General features: G+C 43.5%; 1 protein-coding gene across 1 annotated transcript in view; it reads left to right on the plus strand.

Moving 5' to 3' along the window:
- BRIP1 (BRCA1 interacting helicase 1) overlaps positions 1 to 13,447 on the plus strand; it is a 1,071,924-nt gene that overhangs the window by 550,102 nt on the left and 508,375 nt on the right. The window contains exon 13 of the mRNA XM_053707344.1: positions 5,615 to 5,755. Within this exon, the coding sequence (XP_053563319.1) occupies positions 5,615 to 5,755 (141 nt within the window). The remainder of the gene's footprint in view (positions 1 to 5,614; positions 5,756 to 13,447) is intronic.

Genomic DNA, 13,447 nt, shown 5'->3' on the forward strand with positions numbered 1-13,447 from the left:
AGTGACAGTAACGGTTTTATTTTAAAACGTTTTTTGTACTTTGTTATCAAGTTGATGCCTGTTTAACATGTCTGAACTATCAGATAGACTATGTTCTGTATGTGGGGAAGCCAAGGTTCCTTCTCATTTAAATAGATGTGATTTATGTGACACAAAATTTAGAGAAAATGATGCCCAAGATGATTCCTCAAGTGAGGGGAGTAAGCATGGTACTGCATCATCCCCTCCTTCGTCTACACCAGTCTTGCCCACACAGGAGGCCCCTAGTACATCTAGTGCGCCAATACTCCTTACTATGCAACAATTAACGGCTGTAATGGATAATTCTATCAAAAACATTTTAGCCAAAATGCCCACTTATCAGCGAAAGCGCGACTGCTCTGTTTTAGAAAATACTGAAGAGCATGAGGACGCTGATGATATTGGTTCTGAAGTGCCCCTACACCAGTCTGAGGGGGCCAGGGAGGTTTTGTCTGAGGGAGAAATTTCAGATTCAGGGAAAATTTCTCAACAAGCTGAACCTGATGTGATTACATTCAAATTTAAATTGGAACATCTCCGTGCTCTGCTTAAGGAGGTGTTATCTACTCTGGATGATTGTGAGAATTTGGTCATTCCAGAGAAATTATGTAAGATGGACAAGTTCCTAGAGGTCCTGGGGCCCCCCGAAGCTTTTCCTATACCCAAGCGGGTGGCGGACATTGTAAACAAAGAATGGGAAAGGCCCGGCATACCTTTTGTCCCTCCCCCTATATTTAAGAAATTGTTTCCTATGGTCGACCCCAGAAAGGACTTATGGCAGACAGTCCCCAAGGTCGAGGGGGCGGTTTCTACTCTAAACAAACGCACTACTATCCCTATAGAAGATAGTTGTGCTTTCAAAGATCCTATGGATAAAAAATTAGAGGGTTTGCTTAAAAAGATGTTTGTTCAGCAAGGTTACCTTTTACAACCAATTTCATGCATGGTTCCTGTCACTACAGCAGCGTGTTTCTGGTTCGATGAACTAGAAAAGTCGCTCAATAAAGATTCTTCTTATGAGGAGATTATGGACAGAATTCATGCTCTCAAATTGGCTAACTCTTTTACTTTAGACGCCACTTTGCAATTGGCTAGATTAGCGGCGAAAAATTCAGGGTTTGCTATTGTGGCGCGCAGAGCGCTTTGGCTAAAATCTTGGTCAGCGAATGCGTCTTCCAAGAACAAATTGCTTAACATACCTTTCAAGGGGAAAACGCTGTTTGGCCCTGACTTGAAAGAGATTATTTCTGATATCACTGGGGGTAAGGGCCACGCCCTTCCTCAGGATAGGTCTTTCAGGGCTAAAAATAAACCAAATTTTCGTCCCTTTCGCAGAAACGGACCAGCCCCAAGTGCTACATCCTCTAAGCAAGAGGGTAATACTTCTCAAGCCAAGCCAGCCTGGAGGCCAATGCAAGGCTGGAAGAAAGGTAAGCAGGCCAAGAAACCTGCCACTGCTACCAAGACAGCATGAGATGTTGGCCCCCGATCCGGGACCGGATCTGGTGGGGGGCAGACTTTCTCTCTTCGCTCAGGCTTGGGCAAGAGATGTTCTGGATCCTTGGGCGCTAGAAATAGTCTCCCAAGGTTATCTTCTGGAATTCAAGGGGCTTCCCCCAAGGGGGAGGTTCCACAGGTCTCAATTGTCTTCAGACCACATAAAAAGACAGGCATTCTTACATTGTGTAGAAGACCTGTTAAAAATGGGAGTGATTCATCCTGTTCCATTAGGAGAACAAGGGATGGGATTCTACTCCAATCTGTTCATAGTTCCCAAAAAAGAGGGAACATTCAGACCAATCTTAGATCTCAAGATCCTAAACAAGTTTCTCAAGGTTCCATCGTTCAAAATGGAAACCATTCGGACAATTCTTCCTTCCATCCAGGAAGGTCAATTCATGACCACGGTGGATTTAAAGGATGCGTATCTACATATTCCTATCCACAAGGAACATCATCGGTTCCTAAGGTTCGCCTTTCTGGACAAGCATTACCAGTTTGTGGCACTTCCATTCGGATTAGCCACTGCTCCAAGAATTTTCACAAAGGTACTAGGGTCCCTTCTAGCGGTGCTACGACCAAGGGGCATTGCAGTAGTACCTTACTTAGACGACATACTCATTCAAGCGTCGTCCCTACCACAAGCAAAGGCTCATACGGACATTGTCCTGGCCTTTCTCAGATCTCACGGGTGGAAAGTGAACGTAGAAAAAAGTTATCTATCTCCGTCAACAAGAGTTCCCTTCTTGGGAACAATAATAGACTCCTTAGAAATGAGGATTTTTCTGACAGAGGCCAGAAAATCAAAACTTCTAAGCTCTTGTCAAGTACTTCATTCTGTTCCTCTTCCTTCCATAGCGCAGTGCATGGAAGTAATAGGTTTGATGGTCGCGGCAATGGACATAGTTCCTTTTGCGCGAATTCATCTGAGACCATTACAACTGTGCATGCTCAGTCAGTGGAATGGGGATTATACAGACTTGTCTCCGACGATACAAGTAGATCAGAGGACCAGATATTCACTCCGTTGGTGGCTGACCCTGGACAACCTGTCACAGGGGATGAGCTTCCGCAGACCAGAGTGGGTCATTGTCACGACCGACGCCAGTCTGGTGGGCTGGGGCGCGGTCTGGGAACTCCTGAAAGCTCAGGGCCTTTGGTCTCGGGAGGAATCTCTTCTCCCGATAAATATTCTGGAACTGAGAGCGATATTCAATGCTCTCAAGGCTTGGCCTTAGCTAGCAAAGGCCAAATTCATACGGTTTCAATCAGACAACATGACGACTGTTGCGTATATCAACCATCAAGGGGGAACAAGGAGTTCCCTGGCGATGGAAGAAGTGACCAAAATCATTCAATGGGCGGAAACTCACTCCTGCCACTTGTCTGCAATCCACATCCCAGGAGTGGAAAATTGGGAAGCGGATTTTCTGAGTCGTCAGACATTTCATCCGGGGGAGTGGGAACTCCATCCGGAAATCTTTGCCCAAATTACTCAATTGTGGGGCATTCCAGACATGGATCTGATGGCCTCTCGTCAGAACTTCAAGGTTCCTTGCTACGGGTCCAGATCCAGGGATCCCAAGGCGACTCTAGTAGATGCACTAGTAGCACCTTGGACCTTCAACCTAGCTTATGTATTCCCACCGTTTCCTCTCATCCCCAGGCTGGTAGCCAGGATCAATCAGGAGAGGGCATCGGTGATCTTGATAGCTCCTGCGTGGCCACGCAGGACTTGGTATGCAGACCTGGTGAATATGTCATCGGCTCCACCATGGAAGCTACCTTTGAGACGGGACCTTCTTGTTCAAGGTCCGTTCGAACATCCGAATCTGGCCTCACTCCAACTGACTGCTTGGAGATTGAACGCTTGATTTTATCAAAGCGAGGGTTCTCAGATTCTGTCATTGATACTCTTGTTCAGGCCAGAAAGCCTGTAACTAGAAAAATCTACCATAAAATATGGAAAAAATATATCTGTTGGTGTGAATCTAAAGGATTCCCATGGAACAAGATAAAAATTCCTAAGATTCTATCCTTTCTTCAAGAAGGTTTGGAGAAAGGATTATACGCAAGTTCTTTGAAGGGACAGATTTCTGCTTTATCTGTTTTACTTCACAAAAAGCTGGCGGCTGTGCCAGATGTTCAAGCTTTTGTTCAGGCTCTGGTTAGAATCAAGCCTGTTTACAAACCTTTGACTCCTCCTTGGAGTCTCAATTTAGTTCTTTCAGTTCTTCAGGGGGTTCCGTTTGAACCCTTACATTCCGTAGATATTAAGTTATTATCTTGGAAAGTTTTGTTTTTGGTTGCAATTTCTTCTGCTAGAAGAGTTTCAGAGTTATCTGCTCTGCAGTGTTCTCCTCCTTATCTGGTGTTCCATGCAGATAAGGTGGTTTTGCGTACTAAACCTGGTTTTCTTCCGAAAGTTGTTTCTAACAAAAACATTAACCAGGAGATAGTCGTGCCTTCTTTGTGTCCGAATCCAGTTTCAAAGAAGGAACGTTTGTTGCACAATTTGGATGTAGTTCGTGCTCTAAAATTCTATTTAGATGCTACAAAGGATTTCAGACAAACATCTTCCTTGTTTGTTGTTTATTCTGGTAAAAGGAGAGGTCAAAAAGCAACTTCTACCTCTCTCTCTTTTTGGCTTAAAAGCATCATCAGATTGGCTTACGAGACTGCCGGACGGCAGCCTCCTGAAAGAATCACAGCTCATTCCACTAGGGCCGTGGCTTCCACATGGGCTTTCAAGAACGAGGCTTCTGTTGATCAGATATGTAAGGCAGCGACTTGGTCTTCACTGCACACTTTTACTAAATTTTACAAATTTGATACTTTTGCTTCTTCTGAGGCTATTTTTGGGAGAAAGGTTTTGCGAGCCGTGGTGCCTTCCATCTAGGTGACCTGATTTGCTCCCTCCCATCATCCGTGTCCTAAATCTTTGGTATTGGTTCCCACAAGTAAGGATGACGCCGTGGACCGGACACACCTATGTTGGAGAAAACAGAATTTATGTTTACCTGATAAATTACTTTCTCCAACGGTGTGTCCGGTCCACGGCCCGCCCTGTTTTTTTAATCAGGTCTGATAATTTATTTTCTTTAACTACAGTCACCACGGTATCATATGATTTCTCCTATGAAAATATTCCTCCTTTACGTCGGTCGAATGACTGGGGAAGGCGGAGCCTAGGAGGGATCATGTGACCAGCTTTGCTGGGCTCTTTGCCATTTCCTGTTGGGGAAGAGAATATCCCACAAGTAAGGATGACGCCGTGGACCGGACACACCGTTGGAGAAAGTAATTTATCAGGTAAACATAAATTCTGTTTTTCCTTTCTAAAGTCAAAATTAAACTTGCATGATTCAGATAGAGCATGACTTGTTAAGACACTTTTAAATTCCCTTCTATTTTCAAATGTGCTTTGTTCTCTTGGTATCCCTTGTTGAAAAGGAATACGCACATATCCTACTCTAGTGGGAGCTAGCTGCTAATTGGTTTCTGCTTACATTTGTCTCGTGTTCATAATAGAACATTTTGGGGTTTTCTGTCGCTTTAACATGACTTTTCCCTTTAAATAAGAGGCCTATCCCAAACCCTGAAAAACAGCCCCAAACCATTAGATGCCTTCTATCAACCTTTTCAGTAGATGCTATGCATTCCAAAAGGTAGCATTCTCTTGGCACCCGCCTCACCCAGATTCTTCCATCAGACTAACAGATAGTGAAGCATGATTCATTACTCCAGATAATACAGTGATGCAATAGATATCAAGCGATTTTTAAATGGAACTCGCGTGTAATATGCTTGATTGTATTCACCTGTTAGCATTGGGTGTGGCTGAATCAGCTGAACTCAATAATTGGTAGAAGTGTCTACATACGTTTGCCCATATAGTGTATGTATCAAATTCAGACATTAGTCAGCCTGGTAACATTTTGTTTATAATTTCCATATTTTATTGTTTTTATTTGTGATTTTTCTAATATTGTTTTTATATTAATGTCATTCTTTGTTTGCACTTTTATAATTTCTGAAAAAAAATCTTATATTGCACACTATACACAGAACTTCTATGTTTGTATTGTTACAGGCATTTTCTGATCTAAGTGGCAGTGTTCGCACAATTGTTCTAACATCTGGTACCTTGTCTCCGATGGGATCATTTTCATCTGAACTAGGTGTAAAGTTTTGTATTCAGCTGGAAGCAAGCCATGTTATTCATAAATCCCAGGTGAATTATTTTTATTTTAGTTTATCTTGCCAAAGATGTAGAATGATGTGAATGTAAAATGGGATATTTTTTTCTACAGACTTTTAAAATCGAGATCATAGATGTTGCTGTAAATATAATACACATTATGTTGAGACAACAAATCACAAAGTTAAAAGCACATTCATGCGTGTGTGTGTGTATATATGTACTGTTTGTATGTATGTGTATATATGTGTGTGTGTGTATATATATATATATATATATATATATACACACATATATATATATATATATATATATATATACACTGCTCCAAAAAATAAAGGGAACATTAAAATAACACATTCTAGATCTGAATGAATTAAATCGTCTAATGAAATACTTTGTTCTTTACATAGTTGAATGTGCTGACAACAAAATCACACAAAAATTAAAAATAGAATCAAATGTTTCAACCCATGGAGTTCTGGATTTGGAGTCACACTCAAAATTAAAGTGGAAAAACACACTACAGGCTGATCCAACGTTGATGTAATGTCCTTAAAACAAGTCAAAATGAGGCTCAGTAGTGTGTGTGGCCTCCACGTGCCTGTATGACCTCTCTACAACGCCTGTGCATGCTCCTGATGAGGTGGCGGATGGTCTCCTGAGGAATCTCCTCCCAGACCTGGACAGTCTGTGGTGCAACGTGACATTGGTGGATGGAGCGAGACATGATGTCCCAGATGTGTTCAGTTGAATTCAGGTCTGGGGAACGGGCGGGCCAGTCCATAGCATCAATGCCTTCGTCTTGCAGGAACTGCTGACACACTCCAGCCACATGAGGTCTAGCATTGTCTTGCATTAGGAGGAACCCAGAGCCAACCGCACCAGCATATGGTCTCACAAGGGGTCTGAGGATCTCATCTCGGTACCTAATGGCAGTCAGGATACCTCTGGCGAGCACATTGAGGGCTGTGTGGCCCCCCAAAGAAATGCCACCCCACACCATTACTGACCCACTGCCAAACCGGTCATGCTGGAGGATGTTGCTGGCAGCAGAACGTTCTCCATGGCGTCTCCAAACTCACGTCTGTCACATGTGCTCAGTGTGAACCTGCTTTCATCTGTGAAGAACACAGGGCGGCAGTGGCGAATTTCTCTGGCAAATGCCAAACGTCCTGCACGGTGTTGGACTGTAAGCACAACCCCCACCTGTGGACGTCGGGCCATCATACCACCCTCATGGAGTCTGTTTCTGACCGTTTGAGCAGACACATGCACATTTGTGTCCTGCTGGAGGTCATTTTGCAGGGCTCTGGCAGAGCTCCTCCTGTTCCTCCTTGCACAAAGGCGGAGGTAGCGGTCCTGCTGCTGGGTTGTTGCCCTCCTACGGCCTCCTCCACGTCTCCTGATGTACTGGCCTGTCTCCTGTTAGCGCCTCCATGCTCTGGACACTACGCTGACAGACACAGCAATCCTTCTTGCCACAGCTCGCATTGATGTGCCATCCTGGATGAGCTGCACTACCTGAGCCACTTGTGTGGGTTGTAGAAAGCACCGCCGGCATTCAAAAGTGACCAAAACATCAGCCAGAAAGCAAGGGAACTGAGAAGTGGTCTGTGGTCACCACCTGCAGAACCACTCTTTTATTGGGGGTGTCTTGCTAATTGCCTATAATTTTCACCTTGTGTCTATCCCATTTGCATAACAGCATGTGAAATTGATTGTCACTCAGTGTTGCTTCCTAAGTGGACAGTTTGATTTCACATAAGTGTGATTAACTTGGAGTTACATTGTGTTGTTTAAGTGTTCCCTTTATTTTTTTGAGCAGTGTATATTTAAAAAATCAGTGGCAATATATAAGGGATCTACCGCCATGATAGCTACCAGAATCCCAGTGCTGGAGAGAGAGTCCTAACCTTGGAGTCGCTCTGTGAAGACAGCAAGCCTGATTTTGCAGTGAAGTGAACTCAATATCAGTCTTTGTTATTCCTGCTTCAGTAGAGTGAGGAAAGGTAACCAAACATTCTGGGCTATATTACAAGTGGCACAGAATGTGTTTTTTTTTTTAAAGGGATACTAAACCCAATTTTATATTTCATGATTAAGATAGAGCATGCAGTTTTAAACAACTTTCTAGTTTGCTCCTATTATCAAATTTTCTTAGTTCTCTTGCTATCTTTATTTAAAAAGCAGGAATGTTAAGCTTAGGAGCTGGCCGATTTTAGGTTCAGCACCATCGATAGTGCTTGCTTATTACTGTCTACATTTAGCAAACCAATAAGCAAGCATAACCCAGGTTCTCAACTAGAAATGGGCCGGCTCCTATGCATCACATTTCTGCTTTTTAAATAAAGATAGCAAGAGAATGAAATTTTTTTTGATAATAGTAGTAAATTAGAAAGTTGTTTAAAATTGCATGCTCTATCTGAATCATGAAAGAAAATTTTTGAGTATAGTGTCCTTTTTTTTTTGCGTTCATATTACCAGTTTTTTTAAAAAAAAACCCCAAACATATTTCCCTCTTAATATGAGGAGAGTCCACAGCATCATTCCTTAAGGAGGCAAAGACACCCCAGCCAAAGGCTTAAATACTCCCCCTACTTCCCTCATATCCCTGTCATTCTTTGCCTTTCGTCACAGGAGGTTGTCAGAAGTGTCAGAAGATTCAGAGTGGTTTCTTATGAAGGGTACCTACCCTTTGAAATGGGACTGGAGTTTTAAGTAGTCTTGTCAGCCTCTTGGTGAGAGCATTGACGAATGTTAGAGTCTGGAGATGCAGGGAGAGACTTTCTGCGTCAGCATCTAGACTCGTATTAACAGCTCCTAAGCAATCAGTGTTGACGAGTTTCACTGCCTGCTTCCATCACTTAAGTCCAAGTCAGGAGCGATGCTACAAGACTGTCAAACTTGAGAGGCTGTGTTTCTGTTCCAGGGCATAGATTCCGGTAAGATCGTTTCATTTTTTTACACATAGGTTAACGCAAGAAGACAGGGTCACAGTGTGGCTCCTTTTATCTGTATGGAATCAAGGGTTAATATCTGCCGAGGGTAATTATTAAACAGTGGGGATTAATCACATAAGTTTATTTGATTATGCTCAGGCCAATGTTGGAACATACAGGTTTTTCTCTTGTTAAGTGTATCCAGTCCACGGATCATCCATTACTTGTGGGATATTCTCCTTCCCAACAGGAAGTTGCAAGAGGATCACCCACAGCAGAGCTGCTATATAGCTCCTCCCCTCACTGCCATATCCAGTCATTCTCTTGCAACTCTCAACTAAGATGGAGGTCGTAAGAGGACTGTGGTGTTTTATACTTAGTTTATTTCTTCAATCAAAAGTTTGTTATTTTTAAATGGTACCGGAGTGTACTGTTTATCTCAGTCAGTATTTAGAAGAAGAATCTGCCTGCGTTTTCTATGATCTTAGCAGAAGTAACTAAGATTCTTTGCTGTTCTCACATATTCTGAGGAGTGAGGTAACTTCAGAGGGGGAATAGCGTGCAGGTTTTCCTGTAATAAGGTATGTGCAGTTAAAATATTTTTCTAGGGATGGAATTTGCTAGAAAATGCTGCTGATACCGAAGTAATGTAAGTAAAGCCTTAAATGCAGTGATAGCGACTGGTATCAGGCTTATTAATAGAGATACATACTCTTATAAAAGTGTATTTTAAAACGTTTGCTGGCATGTTTAATCGTTTTTTACATATGTTTGGTGATAAAACTTATTGGGGCCTAGTTTTTTCCACATGGCTGGCTTGAATTTTGCCTAAAAACAGTTCCCTGAGACTGTTGTAATATGAGTGGGAGGGGCCTATTTTGGCGTTTTTTTGCACAGCAAAAATTACAGACAGACATCCAGCTTCTTCCTGCATGATCCAGGACTTCTCTGAAGGGCTCAAAAGGCTTCAAAAGTCGTATTGAGGGAGGTAAAAAGCCACAGTAGAGCTGTGGCAGTTGTTGTGACTGTTTAAAAAACGTTTTTGTCATTTATTATTCCGTTTTTGGTATTAAGGGGTTAATCATCCATTTGCAAGTGGGTGCAATGCTCTGCTAACTTATTACATACACTGTAAAAATTTCGTTAGTGTAACTGCATTTTTTCACTGTTATTTCAAAATTTGGGAAAATTTGTGTTTCTTAAAGGCGCAGTAAAGTTTTTTATATTGCTTGTAAACTTGTTTTAAAGTGTTTTCCAAGCTTGCTAGTCTCATTGCTAGTCTGTTTAAACATGTCTGAGACAGAGGAACCTACTTGTTCATTATGTTTGAAAGCCATGGTGGAGCCCCATAGGAGAATGTGTACTAAATGTATTGATTTCACCTTAAACAGTAAAGATCAGTCTTTATCTATAAAAGAATTATCACCAGAGGGTTCTGTCGAGGGGGAAGTTATGCCGACTAACTCTCCCCACGTGTCAGACCCTTCGCCTCCCGCTCAGGGGACGCACGCTAATATGGCGCCAATTATTCAACAAGGTTTTATTTTACAGCCCCTTGCATGCATTGCGCCTGTCACTGCTGCAGCGGCATTCTGGTTTGAGGCCCTGGAAGAGGCCATCCAGACAGCTCCATTGACTGAAATTGACAAGCTTAGAACACTTAAGCTAGCTAACTCATTTGTTTCTGATGCCATTGTTCATTTGACTAAATTAACGGCTAAGAATTCCGGATTCGCCATCCAGCCGCGTAGGGCGCTATGGCTTAAATCCTGGTCAGCTGACGTGACTTCAAAGTCTAAATTACTCAACATTCCTTTCAAGGGGCAGACCTTACTCGGGCCTGGCTTGAAGAAAATTATTGCTGACATTACTGGAGGCAAGGGTCATACCCTTCCTTAGGACAGGGCCAAATCAAAGGCCAAACAGTCTAATTTTCCTGCCTTTCGAAATTTCAAGGCAGGAGCAGCATCAACTTCCTCCGCTTCAAAACAAGAGGGAACTGTTGCTCATTCCAGACAGGCCTGGAAACCTAACCAGTCCTGGAACAAGGACAAGCAGGCCAGAAAGCCTGCTGCTGCCCCCAAGACAGCATGAAGGAACGGCCCCCTATCCGGAAACGGATCTAGTGGGGGGCAGACTTTCTCTCTTCGCCCAGGCCTGGGTAAGAGATGTTCAGGATCCCTGGGCGTTGGAGATCATATCTCAGGGATATCTTCTGGACTTCAAAGCTTCTCCTCCACAAGGGAGATTTCATCTTTCAAGGTTATCAGCAAACCAGATAAAGAAAGAGGCATTCCTAAGCTGTGTGCAAGACCTCCTAGTAATGGGAGTGATCCATCCAGTTCCGCAGACGGAACAAGGACAGGGATTTTATTCAAATCTGTTTATGGTTCCCAAGAAAGAGGGAACCTTCAGACCAATCTTGGATCTAAAGATCTTAAACAAATTCCTCAGAGTTCCATCATTCAAAATGGAAACTATTCGGACCATCCTACCCATGATCCAAGAGGGTCAGTACATGACCACAGTGGACTTAAAGGATGCCTACCTTCACATACCGATTCACAAAGATCATCATCGGTTCCTAAGGTTTGCCTTTCTAGACAGGCATTACCAATTTGTAGCTCTTCCCTTCGAGTTGGCCACTGCCCCGAGAATTTTTACAAAGGTTCTGGGCTCAATTCTGGCGGTTCTAAGACCGCGAGGCATAGCGGTGGCTCCGTATCTAGACGACATCCTGATAAAGGCGTCAAGCTTTCAAATTGCCAAGTCTCATACAGAGATAGTTCTGGCATTTCTGAGGTCGCATGGGTGGAAAGTAAACATGGAAAAGAGTTCTCTATCACCACTCACAAGAGTCTCCTTCCTAGGGACTCTTATAGATTCTGTAGAGATGAAAATTTACCTGACGGAGTCCAGGTTATCAATACTTTTAAATGCTTGCCGTGTCCTTCATTCCATTCCACGCCCGTCAGTGGCTCAGTGCATGGAAGTAATCGGCTTAATGGTAGCGGCAATGGACATAGTGCCATTTGCGCGCCTGCATCTCAGACCGCTGCAATTATGCATGCTAAGTCAGTGGAATGGGGATTACTCAGATTTGTCCCCTCTTCTAAATCTGGATCAAGAGACCAGAGATTGTCTTCTCTGGTGGCTTTCTCGGGTCCATCTGTCCAAGGGTATGACCTTTCGCAGGCCAGATTGGACGATTGTAACAACAGATGCCAGCCTTCTAGGTTGGGGCGCAGTCTGGAACTCCCTGAAGGCTCAGGGATCGTGGACTCAGGAGGAGAAACTCCTCCCAATAAATATTCTGGAGTTAAGAGCAATATTCAATGCTCTTCTAGCTTGGCCTCAGTTAGCAACACTGAGGTTCATCAGATTTCAGTCGGACAACATCACGACTGTGGCTTACATCAACTATCAAGGGGGAACCAGGAGTTCCCTAGCGATGTTAGAAGTCTCAAAGATAATTTGCTCGGCAGAGTCTCACTCTTGCCACCTGTCAGCGATCCACATCCCAGGCGTAGAGAACTGGGAGGCGGATTTTCTAAGTCGTCAGACTTTTCATCCGGGGGAGTGGGAACTCCATCCGGAGGTGTTTGCTCAACTGGTCCATCGTTGGGGCAAACCAGAACTGGATCTCATGGCGTCTCGCCATAACGCGAAGCTTTCTTGTTACGGATCCAGGTCCAGGGACCCGGGAGCAACGCTGATAGATGCTTTAGCAGCTCCTTGGTTCTTCAACCTGGCCTATGTGTTTCCACCGTTTCCTCTGCTCCCTCGACTGATTGCCAAAATCAAACAGGAGAGAGCATCAGTGATTCTGATAGCGCCTGCGTGGCCACGCAGGACCTGGTATGCAGACCTAGTGGACATGTCATCTCTTCCACCATGGACTCTGCCTCTGAGGCAGGACCTTCTAATACAAGGTCCTTTCAATCATCCAAATCTAATTTCTCTGAGACTGACTGCATGGAGATTGAACGCTTGATTCTATCAAGACGTGGCTTCTCCGAGTCAGTCATTACCTTAATACAGGCTCGGAAGCCTGTCACCAGGAAAATCTACCATAAGATATGGCATAAATATCTTTATTGGTGTGAATCCAAGAGTTACTCATGGAGTAAGGTTAGGATTCCTAGGATATTGTCCTTTCTCCAAGAGGGTTTGGACAAAGACTTATCAGCTAGTTTTTTAAAAGGACAGATCTCTGCTCTGTCTATTCTTTTGCACAAGCGTCTGGCAGAAGTTCCAGACGTCCAGGCATTTTGTCAAGCTTTGGTTAAGATTAAGCCTGTGTTTAAAACTGTTGCTCCCCCGTGGAGCTAAAACTTGGTTCTTAAAGTTCTTCAGGGAGTTCCGTTTGAACCCCTTCATTCCATTGATATTAAACTTTTATCTTGGAAAGTTCTGTTTTTGATGGCTATTTCCTTGGCTCGAAGAGTCTCTGAGTTATCTGCCTTACATTGTGATTCTCCTTATCTGATTTTTCATTCAGACAAGGTAGTTCTGCGTACCAAACCTGGGTTTTTACCTAAGGTGGTTTCTAACAGGAATATCAATCAAGAGATTGTTGTTCCATCATTGTGTCCTAATCCTTCTTCAAAGAAGGAACGTCTTTTGCATAATCTGGACGTAGTCCGTGCCTTGAAGTTTTACTTACAGGCTACTAAAGATTTTCGTCAAACATCTGCCCTGTTTGTCATTTACTCTGGACAGAGGAGAGGTCAAAAAGCTTCGACAACCCCTCTCTCCTTTTGGCTTCGGAGCATAATACGCT

Source organism: Bombina bombina, chromosome 3 (genome assembly GCF_027579735.1).
Source record: "Bombina bombina isolate aBomBom1 chromosome 3, aBomBom1.pri, whole genome shotgun sequence".
Taxonomy (NCBI): domain Eukaryota; kingdom Metazoa; phylum Chordata; class Amphibia; order Anura; family Bombinatoridae; genus Bombina; species Bombina bombina.